General features: G+C 34.2%; 2 protein-coding genes across 4 annotated transcripts in view; one reads left to right on the top strand and one right to left on the bottom strand.

Annotated features, from left to right (window-relative positions):
* Nucleotides 1-17800, top strand: part of gukh (NHS actin remodeling regulator GUK-holder) — a 167572-nt gene that overhangs the window by 13574 nt on the left and 136198 nt on the right. The gene's annotated exons all lie outside the window — the stretch shown is intronic.
* LOC116426465 (uncharacterized) overlaps nt 6827-17800 on the bottom strand; it is a 65638-nt gene continuing 54664 nt past the window's right edge. For all 3 annotated transcript variants that reach the window (XR_004234916.2, XM_076369962.1, XM_076369963.1), the window contains 2 exons: nt 8212-8432; nt 6827-8120 (listed from right to left, as the gene is read on the bottom strand). Coding sequence is in view for 2 of the 3 variants with exons in the window: in XM_076369963.1 (XP_076226078.1) it covers nt 8070-8120; nt 8212-8432 (272 nt within the window). In the remaining variant the exon portion in view is untranslated. The remainder of the gene's footprint in view (nt 8121-8211; nt 8433-17800) is intronic.

Below are 17800 nucleotides of genomic sequence, written 5' to 3' on the forward strand. Positions count from 1 at the left end.
GTTCGTGGTACCTACGTCTATCATTCGGGGCGAAAGGGTTAACACTGGATTTACGGACGTTCATTTTACACTTCATTTTGTCGTTCCTAGAAGACTACATGTCTGTTCATACAGATGGCGGAAATTAGTGTGTCAACAACAGAGAATTATACCGTGAGTTGGCGTAATTGCATCAATCAAAATCGACCTAAATTGTTACAAAATAATGTTTAACCCTTTACGATCGGCATATTTTTCTGGTGACAGTGCCAACAGTCGAAGTAAATATATATTTCAAAAGTTATTTTTTTTAGGTGGTTTATAATAAATAAAGAAAGAAAGATGAAAAAAAATGTTAAATGTCGCCAATGTGGCGGTACCGATGACAAAGGATAAAAATATTCAATTTCCGTCAAATTAATGGATTCCGTAAATCTAGCGTTAAAGGGGATAACATTTATTGGGGTCTTACTGTACTTGGAAACACGAGAAGAGCGTAAGTGTATGGGACAATCAACACTCGTGTCTCGATAGTTGAACCTTGCGATCATGAGACGACGCTCGATGATCGAATGGTTGAAAAAACCTCTTACGTTTAATTGGCGATTTGTGTAATGAGCTTCAATGGATTTATGCCACTTGTATAACTCGGACATCAACTTCCCTCTACACGACCCTTGGAAGCGAGAGGAGTTCGAGGGCTTCACTGTTTATTTGGGACGGCAAACAGTTCATTCCTTTGTGCTTTCGTCGCTGATAAAAGTAGAGAATTTTACCCAGTAATCAGTTTTTTCCAGTTGACAGCGTGATGAAAAGCTTCGTCTAACGTATACGGATAACATGACATATATTTCATTCAGTCTTGTTGATAACTGGAATAAATTATTCCACGTTTTGTGGTTTTATATAGTTTTATATAGCGTTCATATAGTTTTATATAAATATTTTTAAATTTTTAAAAGAAATCAAAATACCGCACTTTACGCTGTTTTATAATTATATTGATTCTACGATATGAAGACTTGGGTAACCGAAGGAAGGTTTCATTTTATCTTTTATCGTATTTCATATTTTTCTGTTTAATATTTAATTAACCCTTTGCCTTATAACAACGCGTTAGACTCGCGGTGAAGGTTATCAGTATAATTTAACAAACATAAATATTACTCGATTCGTTAGGAGTCAAAGCAAATATTATTCTTCTGTAATCAATGATTCTATTTAAAAGCAAACATAAGCATAGGAAATGCCTATAATTCGTTTCTTTTTCCAATAAATCATTAACACTAGAACCACCGTATCAGTAAAAATGAGTGGTTTCGGTTTTTTTGTTCCGCGATTATTAATATCTTAACCCTTTGCACTCCAGAAGTTTTTCACTGGAAATACTCAATATTTCCTAATGAGACGCAGGCGACATTTTAGTGAATTTGATTTAGCGAGAAATCGCGTATATATTGAGAAAGAAAACTGTTTTCTTTCGATACTTGACGTATTGATGTATTATACAAAATTTAATATTAAATATCGAACTTTACAATTCTGCTGTGTTAAATCAATCGGCGATTGAGAGACGTTTCTGGTGTGCAAAGGATTAAAAGCATTAAATGTTCGAAATAATTTAGAAAATAACTAATTTCACTTGAATACTATAACGAATGTCTGAAGAAACTGAAAATAATTTGTTGTTACAGTTTTTATATAGATTACATATCAATCGTATCAAATGCTCGGTGGTTATAGTTTTAATGATAAAGTAATCGTACCGATCAGAGTTTAGAAGAAATGATAGGGCGAGCGGTTAACTTTCGTTGTTCCTTTTTCACGCGCAGTGAAGTTTCTGCGGGAGTCACGGCTGCGAAGCTTCGATCACGCTTGCTTACGCTAGTTCGTGACATTCCATTACGATTTATCTTTACTGAGTCGAGTCGGTGAATTGTAAACAGAAATCTTTGAGGAAAACGGGGTCGTTACACGGCTGGGATAATCGAGCGATAACCTAATGTCTACGGTGCGACCGTTCTTCTATGCATAATGCACCGACTGATACGCGGAGACAGCGTACCTTATATTTTTGCATATCTCATGCGATTAACAAGAAAATGTGAATTCTCTGAATCATTCTTTTGTGCTGTAAATTTTCTTTATGAAATTTATACAAAATATCATTGATAACAGCATATTTTAACCTTTAACGGTCGACAATCTTTTGAAACCAGTCGTTTCGACTGTTACTGGTAGTTCTAATGTTGATAATTTATTCGAAAAAGAGACAAATTCTTGGCATTTTCTATGCTTATGTTTGCTTTCAAGTATAATAATAGAAGAATAATATTTACGTTGACTGCGAACGAATCGAGTAATATTTGTGTTTGTTAAATCATATTGAAAATCTTCATCGCGAGTCTAACAAGTTGTTATAAGGTAAGGGGTTAATTAACACTAGTGTAATCCCTGTAAAAATGACAATGACAATAGATTATTTTCAGTTTCGTCAGACATTCATTCTAGTATTTAACTGAAATTATCTATTTTCAAAATTATTTCGAAAATTCGATGCTTTCGAGATATCTGTAATTGCGCAATATGAAAACCGAAACCAGTCATTTTGAGTGGAATGTAGTTCCAATGTTAAAGAGGTCGATGGGTTTAGATATAAATCAACGTTTATACGGAGGTGCACGGGGGAAAGGATTTCGTACGTACATATGTAATACGACGGGCGCAACGTTTTCAGACTTATTTCGTTGTGAGCAAGACGGAAGAAAATAGAAATGGAGAAATAGAGAAATGTACTTAGTTGCATTTGCAGTTAACTATATAATCTATTAAATATATTAATCCCCCTTAAATGTATATACATTTATTATAATATAACGTATTTAATTTATAATAGTAACAATTAACCTCAATTAATTATTAAATAATACATATTATATACAAATATATATTTATTAAGAATTTTCTATAATAATTAAATTTTTTTAATAAAATAAATCCCCCCCAAATTTTATTAGATCAAATATTAATTTTTACCCGGACAGAGACGAATGGTAGTAAACAAGACAGAGATACCACAATCTAAGCGTCTAGACTTCGAAGACTGTTCGTTGTAAGAAACAGGTTTTGATCTGTCAGTAGCATTAAAAGGTTCCGGTTTCAATTGAAAATTAAGCATAACTCTTTTAGTTTCCTTTTGAGAAAGCAAGGGTCACAAAAAATGCACGATGATCACAAGCAGACCATATATGCATCTATAATTTATAAAAACTTTTAATCAGTTAAAAAGAAAATTTGAAGGAATTCAATACAGTTTTTAGTCGTACGTTTTTCGCTTAATCGATTATCGATGCAAGAAATGGAATTTTATTAAACCCTGTGTTTTTTCAATTAACGTAACTTCCATTTACAATTGTGCTTCTATTCATAAATTTTTTATAAGAAATTTGGTTCATCGTTCTTTTAAAATTACTTTTCACACGAATATTCTCCCTGATTTTTCCAAACGTGACCACGTTGGAAATTTCTATCAAATGTTATTGTTCATTTGTCGGCAACCACTTTTTCGTTAAGTCTTGGTTAGCTGTTGCATTCTACGCTTCGAAGAAATCTTATTAAATATCTTGAAGTGCAATTCATTTCATGGCAAATTGCAATGGAAGATTGAAATTGATTAATTGAATGAAATGAAAGTGACGACTGTCTGAGGGCTCGTCATTGCAAACACACTTCTCAATGACGAAATCGGCCCACCGGGAGAGATATGTACTTACTGGTTCTTGCTCCTCGTCTAGAAGCGAGAGGGTTGAAGGTCGCGGGAGGGCTTTGTAGAAGTGTACAGGTAAGCAATGCCGCTTAATAACAGGCTCGGTAGACGAGAGCAGGTGTGCGAGTTTACTGTGATTAATTCCACAACCAATGATAGGCTTTCTTGCTTTTCTGGCATGTGCCTCGTGATTCGTTCCTCAACCGATTAACTGTTTCGCAGTTTGGCAAGAATTACACGGGAAAAATATTTGCGAGGAAAACTGTTTAGTTGATCGGTCGGCTCGTTTACATTGTTTTATTGATAGATTGGCGAGGGTCTCGTCATGATTTTCAAATGGAATTGAATTCTTTAACACGAAATGTACCAGTACTTTATACATAACTATTCCTATCGTACTAGACAAGTGATTGGTTATAAGATTAAGGTAAACTAGCTAGGCGATAATGTTTTCTTAGTGGAAACAGAGACAAAAGGAAAGACAAAAACTGAGAAACTGATTAACCTGTTTGTTAAACAGAAATTTAAAATCGCCTAACCGTGATGTATTCTTTTCGCAATTATTAAAAAGATAACAGATGTTTCATTGGGAAGTTATTCAAGAAATTGATTGAGCAACGCGAACACTGAATTGTAAATCAATTAAAATCTCAATAGATGCACTCTTGGAGTTTCTATAAAGGAATTTCGAAAAGTCAATGTAACTGCTCGGTAGTTTTAGTTAATATTTAGTTAATATTTAACAAAATTGCTAGGTATTATATAGGTACTTACGTATGTTCATTGAAACTCAGGCACTTGCTTCGAGCGTTTCAATTTTCCAATAAACTGTGCTTATCGCTTGCGGTAAAACACATTGCAATGCGTTTAGAACGGTTGTATACGGTTGTTTTCATACAGACCAGGTGGCCGTGTGAAGCCGCAGTGACGCGCGTCGTTATTTGTCATGAAAAACACACGAACTTGCCACCATGTGTCTGTAGTTCACACGCTTCCGCGCAGGAATCGTCTACCTGTAACGGAACTTTTTCGAAGTCGTAATGGAATTCTTTACAGCTTCGAACATATTTTACTTCCTTTGTATCCGTCACGGAAAAGTATCAAGGTTTTCGCCCGAAATAGCGATAATAAGGAAAGCCAACGATTAATCATTCAAAAATGTCACGGAAATGATTTATGTATTTATCTCAAATGTTATTGAAAACAACAAATGCATTGGGTAGAAATTAAATAAAATAATATTTCAAATGTAGCTTTGAAAGAAAAACTATGTTTCTGTTTTCTTTAATAATATCGAACACGATCGATTGATGTTAAAGATTAAAAATATTAACGACAGAAAAATAGTAGCTTATCTCGATTAAAAAAAAAAATGAATAGTACTGAGATTTAATGGTGTCTATTTGTGACCCCTGTAACCAGTTTGACTCGATATTACAAGCCAAAGAGTTAATACATCTACCTCGGCAAATATTTCTCTTTGTGTTGCGGTCTAACGCAGGTAACTGAGAGCCATGACGACCGTTGGCGCCTCAGGTCAGCTCAAACAGTCGTAAACTGGGATTCTTGAACATCTGCACGTGTCAGAAAATTTCGCATGCATTACTAAACAGCGATATCCTTGAATTTTAGAATCAATTCAACTTATCAGTAGTATATTTGAAATTCTAAATTTAAGACACTATTTCTGCCAAGATAATAATGTAATATGATATTAATGATTCTAATTAACTGTTTTAAATGGAATTTATACAGAGTTACTCCTTTCGTAGAAAAATGTATAAATCAGTTTGAAGATAGAAACTGATGTTCTCTCCAGTGTACGATCTTTTGTAATTCTTTTACTTCTATTATCGTTACTTGAAACACAAGCAACTATTGTATAGCAGAATTCGGCAAAAATTTCACGATGCTGCCTAAACTAACAATATATTAAAATATGTATGAACATCATCCTTTTGCGAACAGATATTTTTCTGCTAAAATGTATTTTTGTTCTTTCAGCCATTCTTTCGCAATAAAAGCTAACAGTTAATAATTGGCAAATGATTCTAGTAATCGATTGACTCATTTATGATTTCTCAACCATCAATTTCCTTCAATTATCTATTGACAATTATCACCATTAATCAATCAGTTAATCGGACTAAACATTTGAATCGCTTAATGTCCACTGCATCGTATAGCATACCTAGATACACAAAAAACTTGATGTCTCAATTAAAGTATATTTGCATTAGCAAATTGCGTCTGATTAATTCGTGCGCCATATTAAATATACTGGGTGTCTCGAAAGGTGGTATACAGCTAAAATAAAACGTGCAGTAATTCCATTCAATATTTTTGCTGGGGACATTTTTGATGACTTCATTTTGAAGGTAAATGCTCAGTACGATGAAAATCTTCTCTATTGTCTTAAACATATTCGTATATATCAAGTGCATTAGTTTCATTAAATCTAATCTGATTAGAAAACTTAAATGATCTAAAAGGGAAATAAGAAACTAAATGTAACTTGAAATTAAAAAATTTAGTTAATAAAAATTTCACGAGATTATGACACGTGGCGATAAATATTGTTTTAGTTCAAATACTTTTTTTAAATACCTTCAAATTAGACACCCAGTATATCAGGCAAGAACAATTCATTATATCTGAAAATCAGTTGACGTTTCACACGTTGCGCATAACTGACTCTGAAGGTTATGCAACCATACTGCGCGGAGTAGTGTCCTGAATATGCGCGTGTGTGTGTGTGTGTGTGTGTGCAGCTCAATGACCCACTAACGTAGGACAAAAACTGCCAGTTTCGTGACGTGTCCAATGTGTTAAATCAGCAACTCCATTTTTTATACCCAACGTTAGTCTCCGCGAGCTTCAAGAGAGAATGACATAAAAGCCGACGTGATTGAGTGGGAAAAGCAATTAGCACTAAAATTTACCCGATCGATAAACATTTTCTTTATTTTATGTTGGAGTTATAGAAACTGTAAATATGCCTCTGCGGACAGTTATGAAATAAATTCATTCGTTTCTTATATACAAAAAAATGTATTGTGATTTTTGTAAAAAATTGAGGACATATCACTCACTCGATGTTTCTAGCGTTGAGGACTTTTTTAGTAGAATAATTTAATAGTTACTTATAATAGCATAAATGATAACGCGACAACTACAATTATTCGAGATTGTATACAATTTACAACTAAATTTTATTATAATATTAATTTTGATGAAAAACAGGGACAACGTTGAAGTGAAATAAATAACAGTTGTTATTTGATTGTTTGCATTGAAAGGCAACTGTACATCTGTATCACGAATTTGCTTAAAATTGAGCATTGTTTACTCAATTATCATACTGTAAAAGGATATTGTGGCGATGAACGAAGTATAAAATACGTTTTATATTGTTTTTCGAATAAAATATTTCATTTCCATATAATCACGTATTAATTGTAACCATTCTTTAAAAGACTGTATACAATATAACATAGAAATGTGAATGAATAACGAGTGTAGAAATTTTATTTATGTAGGTATTTTCTTCTTTTGTCACATCATTACCATAGTGCTAGAGCCAGATGTTTCTAATTAACTCTCTACGTCAGAATTTTCTCGCCCTTTCATTGTAAGCAACCTTCCATAGGGATACGAACTAGCTTTCATTTAGTTGACAAAGATTTCATTCAACATTTATATTAACAAGCAACATTAGACAATTGGTATGTTTGAAAAGACATTCAACGAACTAATAAGTTCGCAAGTTGGCAACGCCAAATAATGAATAATTGTTCCTACTTTCTTTCGCTACGAAAGAATAACTCTACCGAAAAACGGACAAGATTTTCGCGGCGCTTAACGTGTTAACCCTTCGCAGTCGAGAGTTGATTCTCAGTTACCCCTTGATTTGATGTACCAAAATTATAAAGTTTCATATAGCTATAGCGTTGATTTTGTGCATCATTATGTGAAATATTCAAATCGCTTTGTTTCGCAATCTGTGTACTTTTTCTCATCAGTAAGTTTCAAAGAATATCTAATTGGAAAATGTTGAATGTTCCCAGTGAAAAACTTTCGAATGCGAAGGGTTAAATATACATCAGATAATAAATCATCCACGGTGAATTTTCTTCGCAAGAGGTAGCTCTTGAAGATGCCTGGTGGGTTCTGCGGTACCTTTTGCACCCCACGGGTTCTAGGTTTAAAATGCGGAAAGGGAAAGTTCCATTCGGAGCACGTGGCCACCGATCTTGAGTAAGTTAAAATTGAACGAGTGCCACGTTCCCCTCGGTCTTGAGCTCTTTCTCCCTCTTGCCGGAACTCAGGAGGCTCCCTTCCTCACAGCTGCCAGCCGGAAGTGGGCTGCGAGCATCTGTGGAGGGAAAGAAACGCGTCATGAGTGAATGAAGTAGACACTTCGATGGGGTGTGAGTTAACAAACCGTTGCACCGAACGTGGCCTACTTTTATTCTCGTTGCTGTCGTTATTATGTTTCTCAACGAGGTCCCCTTTTCCGTTTCCATCAGTAGGACTGATGGGGGACCTCTCCTTGGTCTCCGAGAAACCGATGGAAATGCGCATTCCGATGAGAACGCCGGATGTCCCGCTCGCGGGCCCTGGAATTCCGATCTGTCGATCGACGCGGATGGGAAACTGTTTTGAAATCGACAGAAAGGCTCGCGTCCTGTAAGGTAAAGGTACCGGTAGATGATCATTTTTCAGGAGAACTGGAAAATAAGGTTTTTAACCTTTTGCACTCGTGCGTCATGTTAAAAGTAATAATTTTTCTGTAAAATCGCGATAGATATGCCTCTATCAACCCAACTCGTTTCGAAGGATGGTCAAATTCTGTTAACACGTTAACTCACGGTGATTACCCGTGACCGGAGCTTCAAAATTGCTTAAATACAATTACAATAAGAAAACTGATGTCGAATAAAAATACTTAGTAACACAAACAGCTAGATGATAGTGTAACACGTGTACTGTGCTACCAAGTCATTAATAATCATTTCTAATACCATTTCCCTTTGTTATGAAAGAATATGTATCGTCACACAAAACGTTCGAAATTCTCGCGGTATACTATAAAAATTAGTTGCAGTTGCTGATAGATTACAAAGCAACCTGGAGTGCTAAGGGTTAATACATAATACAAGATTTTCGGAATGGAGATAACTTATGAACGGAAGGTGAAGAGGTTGCAGGTGATCGAGTTTATTCTGACTGGAGGATCCATAGGTGTTACTACGCGTTACGGTAGATGTAAATATAACTACTACTGCGTATGCGTGTAGCACCCGTATAGATGCATGCAAACATTCGTAGGTACGCGGGTCGAGTTATCAGTCGTTTCCCTCGAGCAACGGGCCAAGAGCACCTGCTGCCAGGTACACGTTGGGAATAGAGTCAACGTACGGTGCTCGACCACGCGAAACCACTTTCAACGTTGCATTCCTGACACGGTGCGCCGCCGTGCAACACATGTGCTCTTTTTTCCCGTTAAGCCGAGGCGTGTCACGGTTCCTTTGATATTTTCTATTCGTGTGTTAGTTTAGCCCATCAACGCCGGCCACTGGTAGCCTATTTTGATGGCGCCTCATTCGGATATTTCATATAGCCCGAATCGCCAAACAGCTTTAACACATTGTTGACCGGCAATTTTACTGAGAATTTATCTCATGTCACCGGCTATTATTTCGGAATTTGGATGTGGAAGTAAAACAATATAAATAAACTTTAATAAATTTTATTTATTATTCAACTTTTAATATTTCTAATACGACTAAATAAAAAAAACCACTGTCAAAAAATAAAGCCGTGACCTCACTGATAGCCGGCGCATCACCAAGTTCAATAGTTGCATCAGGAATATTTAAATAATTCTCTAAGTTTGGTGTGATATTATGTTCGTTTCACTCTTCTTTCAATTCGTCGTCAGTATCTGATTCTATTATATTCCTTTTTTGATATTTTGGTGATCTGATATCAGATTCACTATCTTCTGATACAGTATCATTTTCCAAGTCACCACAATTTGGTTCACAATCACTCGGACAATCAGATAAAACATCTGCGTATAATTCATTGAAAGATTCTTCATCGGTACGTTCCCTCATCGTTGAAATGTTTTTACAACAAAGGACGCAACTTGACGGATCTTATAAGCGAGAGAAAGAGCTTGGGGTATGCTGACCAACAATTGCACTGTATGATCTCCAACAGCGCACTGAGAAAACGACGCTGATGCGAAAAAAAGCACATCACGAGTTTACTCGTGGCCGGTCGGCAACGCTTGGCCATGAAAACACGAGTTAACTCGTGACCGGTCAACAATGTGTTAACACTGAACCTATCAGACGAGTCAAAATGACCCATTCCTGATTTCTTCTTTCTGTAATTATTAAAAAGATCACAGATATTTCTCTGAAAAATTATTGAGGAAATTGATGTAGCAATACGCAAACTGTACCAAGTGTGGTACTTTTTAAAACAGTTTCCAACGTTCTGTAACAAATGTATGTTGTCATCTCCAGCATGACATACGAGTGCAAAGTGTTAAGTGCTAATTATTGCATTTTACTATTAGTGCTTATCTCATTTCTTTCAATGAAAAACTTCAATTTTACTGGAAATTTCTTTGTATACTTTTCGAGTTATTTATTGTAAACAATATTGGGAATGGAAAGTCATTGTTTAGCACATTTTCAAATGAGAAATTCTTTTGCATTATATGTAATGGAAAGTGTAACTAAAATCCAGTATTCGACAGAAATCGTCGTCCGATCGTCTTAAATGAAGAACCATAAATTTTAATAATATATAATTGATAGTCATTGTGTTTTTTAGTATTGTACGTTTAAAATGTTTATGTATTGATGCAAATGATCAAAATTGAAAGATTTCGTATTATGCTAGAATTGAAATGTTGGGCAGTGGGGCAACCGATATCTCTCAAAATAGATGCCCTCTCTTGTTCCAAATATCTATGTATACATATATTTCTGTTTATATGTAATCTATATTATTCTGTCTTGTATTGTTACTCAAAGTGTCAAACAACAAAAATTATCGAGTATATTGTTATTGTTTCATATTACTATTGAAATTATTTAATCAGATAATGAAACATACGAATCATTTCTTTACATTTATTTATGTTAAACACTAGTGCAAGTGTTGTACAATATTCATTGTAACGAAATTGTTTATTTCACTACTTTTGTTATCAATATATTCTTTGCACGAATGCGTTTGCCTCTTCAATCAAAAGATACGGGACCTATAAATATTTAAATACAGCATCAAATGAGATTTAATATTATAGAAGTGATATCTTATTGTTCGAACATCTTTCTTTCTACTTTGAATATGGAAGGTTCCTGTAATTCTATAGTCGGGTAACTGCGCCAGCAATTTGCGAATGCCGATGATAGTAAGTTTGTTGATGTTCATCTGAATAAAAAGAACGAAACTGGCAGCATTCCAACATTTTAAAGACACACCTCTGAAAAATGTTTCCTTGACCGATTAGTTGGTCAACGTTTATTGACAAAGAATCGTAGGGATACGTTAATTGCATTTTATGAACGCTCCAAGATATTAACAAGCCATAATGAACGAAGGACGAATTTGTTGTAACACCAGCAACACAACGTCAAGTGCAGATGTACTTGCACGTTGATTTTTTAAAACGTGACACAAGGATACAAATAAGCGAATAAACGAGTTTAAGATGATTAAAGGAGGGATCTTTAAAAATGGTAGTATACAATTTTCTGTTTTTTTGAGTGACTGACCTAAAGCCTCGATTTAAATGCTTTCGAGTACTTTAGACTGTTATTAAAAAAAAACGAATATAGGATTTTTAAGATTTATTGCCATTCATAGATGTTAAGTTATATGATTCGATTAACTTTACATAAATTAATAAAAAAAACAGAATGTAAATTTTATGGCTTACACGACTTTCTTGTTCACCATCGGATTTCTCATTAAACGTCTTTAATATACCTACTTGGCAGTATTTATAAATTTTGTTGGTTATCAATTACAATTTTATATCTTTTCGAATTGTTGTAAGTAGAGGTACCACTGTTTGAAAATATATACTATTCTTTTCTGTTTTATATTCTTTATTTACTATCTTTTCTTTAAAAATTAGTCGAACACTGAGAATACTGGATTGTAAATGATAATGTAATACAATATTGATCCTCCGATAATAAATGTTACCAGTGACGACAATAATAGTTAGGAATCAAGTTCAGAATAATAAAATATTAATTACTCAGATTGCAAACTGTTTGTTTTCTTTACTGTGCGTTAGTTTTAATTTATTCTTACTGTACTCCAATCCATTCAAAATAACTACAGCCCTATCAGGTCTAAAAGTCATCACATTATTAGTTTATATCTGGTGTCTCGACTCGTTGAACGTGCTATAGATATCTAAATTGAGCACATACATTCTTGATATTACGGTTATATCTAATACTATAATAACATGTTTATCGCTATAGCATATTAAATCCTACAACGTTAGATAAAATGATTAAGTATTTAAAATACCATCTACTTAAGCTTGAAAGAGTACTCATTTAAAATGGTGTAAAGTTACTGTAAAAATGGGTATCCGAAATTTATGTACAATAATTGAATATTAATTCAAAGAGATTTCATTTGCAATACTCTGTATCGATGAATAAACTACCAATTAGTCGATCCCCAATTAAAAAGTTCGAGGTAGTCGGTTAAAGCGGCTCTGTTACGGTTGAAAGGCTTCTCTTCTCGATGCGCTTCAACGCGAGAAACACGGAATCTTCGGCCACCTCGCAATCTCTTCGACTTCGTAGCGAAAACTACGGCTTTCCTTCGATCGAGATCGCGTGACGCGAACGGACAAGCAACGAAGAGAAGGCAGATAATTTATGGTATACAGGGTGGTCCTGGGAACTCGAATAAAATGCAGTCGAACATCGATTATCCGAAACAAAGGAAGAATACGAATCCGAGGAATCTTTGCACAATAGTATCTTCTTATTAACTTATTTATATTGGGTCAAGAAAGAAATCAGATGTTTAATACTAAAACTACCGAGCATTTAATACGATTGACATGTAATCGTTATAAAAACTAAAAATAGATCATTATAATATTCAAGTGAAACTATTTATTTTTAAGGTCACTTCGAATATTCAAAGCTTTTAAGGTATCAATAATAAATTAAAAGATCGAAACCAGTCATTCTGTCTGGTACGGTAGTTCTAGCGTTAACCCTTTGAACTCTATATACTCCAATATTGCACCAGTTATAATATTAAATATTTTAATGAATCTTAAAGAAACTACCCTAAAATTATTAGATTTTCCACATATCCAAATTTTGTACTATGAAGGAAAATAATGGATCGAAGAAATGTTATAGCATTTCTCATTTTCGCTATGAATACTATAAAAATTAGTTGCAATTGCTAATAGATTACAAAACAACCTGGAGTGCTAAGGATTAAAACTATATTATTGGCCAACATATCCGCGTGAATGCATCAATTAAAATCGGCGTAAACGATTCACCAAAGGATATTTATAAAGTTCAATGTATGTCGAATTGAGGTGTTTCGTAAATCTAGCGATATACACGGTGGTGTATGTGTACTTACCAAGAGCAACACAGAATAAACGTGAATAACCTTGGTTGTTCGGCTCGTCACATGATCAAACCTGCCCATGCTGATCCACTCTACCTCGTTCTTCTCGTTCTCGCTCTTTCGACCCTTCGGACTACCCTTTGACCCCCCTCTCTCGGTCTACCGTGGCAGAAGCTTGGCTGATTGCACGATCGAACGCACGAAAAGCGGGAGAACGGACATTCGGTTCTAGCAGGGATATTTTCGAGGTTGGTTGAAAGTTCGCTGAACTCGTTTGCTGGGATTTACATTAACCAGTTAACTGCGTTCGACGAATACACGCGTCATCTTAACACTAAAACGACCGGGCGAGTCAAATTGACCCACTTCAGAATTTTTATTTTGCAAGTATTTAAATCATAAAGGCGTTTTTGCGAGAGATTTTTAATTAAATTTGTGTATTTGTACGTATACAAATAATGTAATTTAATTTTCTAATTTTCATTGAGAAATTGAGAATAGATCACTTTAATTATTCATTAGTTTTAGTGTTAAAATCAAAATGATACTGATTCTTTTAACGATCAATTATTTATCTTTTCAGTTAAACACGTAATTCTTCTTTGTGTTTGTCTAGCTTTTCGTTGGAATATATTATAGGTGCATTTGGCCTGCGTTAGCCGAGTATACGCTTCATTGTTTGATTCCATTGCGAGCATTGTCAGCATTATCATATATACGCAGTGGTTCATTATAATTAGAATCCTCTAGCGTTAGCTTACTTCCATTGTTAACACGTCGAATGTTATGGGGGTGACCGGTGTCCTCCGACCAGAACGAATTATTATAATTCCGTCAATTAAACGATGTTTATTTGCCAACATTTTATATTCTAAATATTCCCTATTAGGCAAGAAGAACGTACAATAATAATAAAACGATTCAATGAAATAATTTGATATTGCATGTCTTTCACTTTCATGCAATTTGAAAAGTTTTTTAAAATTGTAGTAATAATAAAGGAAGTCTAAGATATTTTTAGTATTGTACAAATTTTATGAATTTCAGATCAAAATTCACCGAAATATATATTTTTGTTTATAATCGTGTACCTTTATTTAAAATTGTCTGGTATTTCTCGAATATGTATGAACATTTCCCCTGGCATTCATAGGGTCAATATTTTGTGTTATTTGGGATATCGTTCACGTCGAAATCCAATGTGTCTCGAAATTATGGAAACACCCGAATTTATGTTCCACGTGCAAATCGTGCGAATACAGACCGAAAATTTCTGCATAATTTCATAAGTGGTCGCTACGTTTCTGAAATAATTGGAGGTTCGATTTCCTGGTCATGCTGTTCAAAACCGAGTTAAACAAGCGCTGGGTCGCACGCATGCGTGGACACAGTCAAAAGACAGAGGGTGATGCCCTTAGCGCTGGCTTTTTCCTTGAACATCTCGCTGCAACTTGTCCACAGCTTTTAACGTGTATTACTTTTTGTTTTACCAGTATCGTGCTCGTTTGTTCCAATAATTATTTAAAGAAAAAATACAAAACTCATATTTGTCGTGAAATATGTTAATAAGGGTATCACGGTAAACGTTTATGCACAACTTGAACTTGTCTATCGTAGAACCAGATAATTTATTCAGTTTCGATCATTTTAATTACCTTATATTAACTATGATTAATGTTAAAACGACCGAGCAGTTAAATTGACTTTTTGAAATTCCTCTATAGAAACTCCAAGAATGCATCTATTGAAGCTTTTAATTGATTTACAATTCAATTTGCGTATTGTTAAATCAATTTCTTTACTCAGTTCTCAGGAAAACATCCGTTATCTTTTTAATAATTGCAAGAAGGAGAAATCTGAAATGGGTCATTCTGACCCATTTGGTAGTTTCAGTGTTAATATTTATTAACCTATTACATATTATATCATTGATTGTAATCTATATTATTATTTATTGTGTTATCATTATTTATTGTATGCTACGTAATGTAACATATTCCATGTAAATGTGCGATTTTTTAAAGAAATATATATAATTAACAGTATTCAATATTTATTTATTTATTATATATTTTATAACTGACTATTATATAATAAATTAATAAATATTAAATATAAATATTAAATATTCTTGAAATATATATATATATATATATATATATATATAGCTCTTTAGAAACACTATATTTTGTCGAAAAAACTGAATATATAGGTGTTTTTTATTTTGATCGGCTAAAACTGCCAAATCGGCCACTGTGCGACGTAAGCGATCGAATGTCGGCCTCTTCAGCCCGTAAGGTAATAGGACTTTCAGTCGCCGTGAATGAAATGTCTGTCGCCTACGACAATACGGTTACACGGCTCGCTGGGAACACGTTCACGACCGTTTTCAACCCCCTGCCCGTTCACAGGACACGTAATACGTGTTCAGACATAATTACCGCGCGTGCCGATCCACATTCGCTGCATTTCACTTTCCAAGATTCAGCCATATTCATTGTTAACGCCGGCGAAGCTTTGTACTTACATAATAGGCTTAGGGGAGTATTAGAAAATGTTATAGCAAGGGTACCCAGAAAGTCTTCAATCTTTTTTTAGATAGCCGAGTTCATTTATGCTGACTCGGCTTATAATGACGTGTCAGACTTGCGGTGAAAATTGTAAACAGAATTTAACCCTTAAAATGTTGAGTGGAGTCCTAAAGGGAGCCCAGAAAGCATTTTTCCTTAAGAATTTTGTAATTTTAATTTAATTTTTTGTAATTTTTCATATTTTATGTATTTTCTCTTTTTTCATCGTTAAGTATTGCGGATGATTTGTCTATTCTAGAAACATTACCGTTATTTTGTTGTTAGCTGTAAACATACTGGGCTCTCCAGGAGGACCTCACTCAGCATTTAAGGGTTAACAAACGTAAATATTACTTACTTTTTGCGAATACAAATTGAATATTATCTCTTCCGTTATCAATTATCACTGAACGTACCAGTACTTTATATATATAACTGTTTCCATTCTAACCAGCTGAATAATTAGCTATGAAATAAAGGTAAACAGATTGCATGAGCAATTGTTTTAATAAAAATAAAAGACGAAAACTGATAAACTGATTAATCGGATAATATAAGAATTGATAGAAAGTTGAATGGACGAAAGAAATCGCAGAATTTCAAATCTTTGTGTCATTCGACCGGTCGCGGTACATTTAGTGTTATTATAGTTTAGAGCAAGCATAGATATTGAAATATCTAGGATTTTTGTGTTTCTCCAATAAATTATTATTAATAAAGTAGGTGTATCAATCATAGTTAAGATATAAATCATAGAACAAGGGGTTAAATATATTTATTAGTTTGATAGGCCTTTTTATGATATTTTGCAAAGTTTCAGTGTGAATTTGTATTTCTTAGCTAAATAATCACAAAAAATAATATCCTGAAACAAAATGGCAGACTATCAACCTATTGAAGAACACAGAACGTTATTTCGTTTTTGCTCAGGAAAAATTGTTGTATTCTGAATTATCCTCCACTCTAAATAGCGACATTTTCCATGGAATCGATCTTTTCACGACATCGACACTACACGTCCTTTTGTAACAATTTTGCTTACTCACGTATGTAGTTGTAACAGACTATAATGCTTCATTTTCTGAGTCGGCTGTGATGGCAACCGGCTGACAGTCGGCTAGATTTTCCGAGTTTGATTGTCGCCAATTGTCATCGAACGCGGACAGTCAAAAGACTCGCCACGTGTTCGTTCTCACAAGTCTCCATTCACTATTGTACGGTACACGCATTATTACCGTGCGTAATGTGTTCAATTAAAAGCTGTCAGAATTATTTCAAGGCGAGGAGTTCTTTCTTCTTATATTTTCTGTGGATTTCACTTGTGTTGGTGTGAAATATATAATCTGTTTATTATCGCGTTACCAAATGTTATTTATACATTACTTATTACTTAATAATACTTATTGCATAATGACTTATCGCGTAATAATGTACTAGTTGTATGAATAATAATACAAGATTTACGGAATGGTTATATCTTAATTATAATGAATTTAGAAGGTTAATTTGTTTGAAAAACTTTATGGATACTGTTAGGGTCAGTTAGGTTCGTCTTCATATCAGATTTACTGTAACAGTTATCTGATTCAAAGAAGAAGTTACATTATCATTTATCTACCCATGTAATTAAATATTTTGATACATCGGTTTTCTTCTAGTCATTGTTTTCAAGTAATTTCAACGGTCACTGGTGACCACCACGATGGTCAACGTGTTAATTATCGTATAACCATCGAGTCCCATTCACAACAGATGAAGCTTCGAAACGGAATAATGGTGCGTACATACGTCGCGACGCCTCTTGATTGCTCGATCGTGCATCTTACGAAAA

This window comes from Nomia melanderi, chromosome 8 (assembly GCF_051020985.1).
Source record: "Nomia melanderi isolate GNS246 chromosome 8, iyNomMela1, whole genome shotgun sequence".
Classification (NCBI taxonomy): domain Eukaryota; kingdom Metazoa; phylum Arthropoda; class Insecta; order Hymenoptera; family Halictidae; genus Nomia; species Nomia melanderi.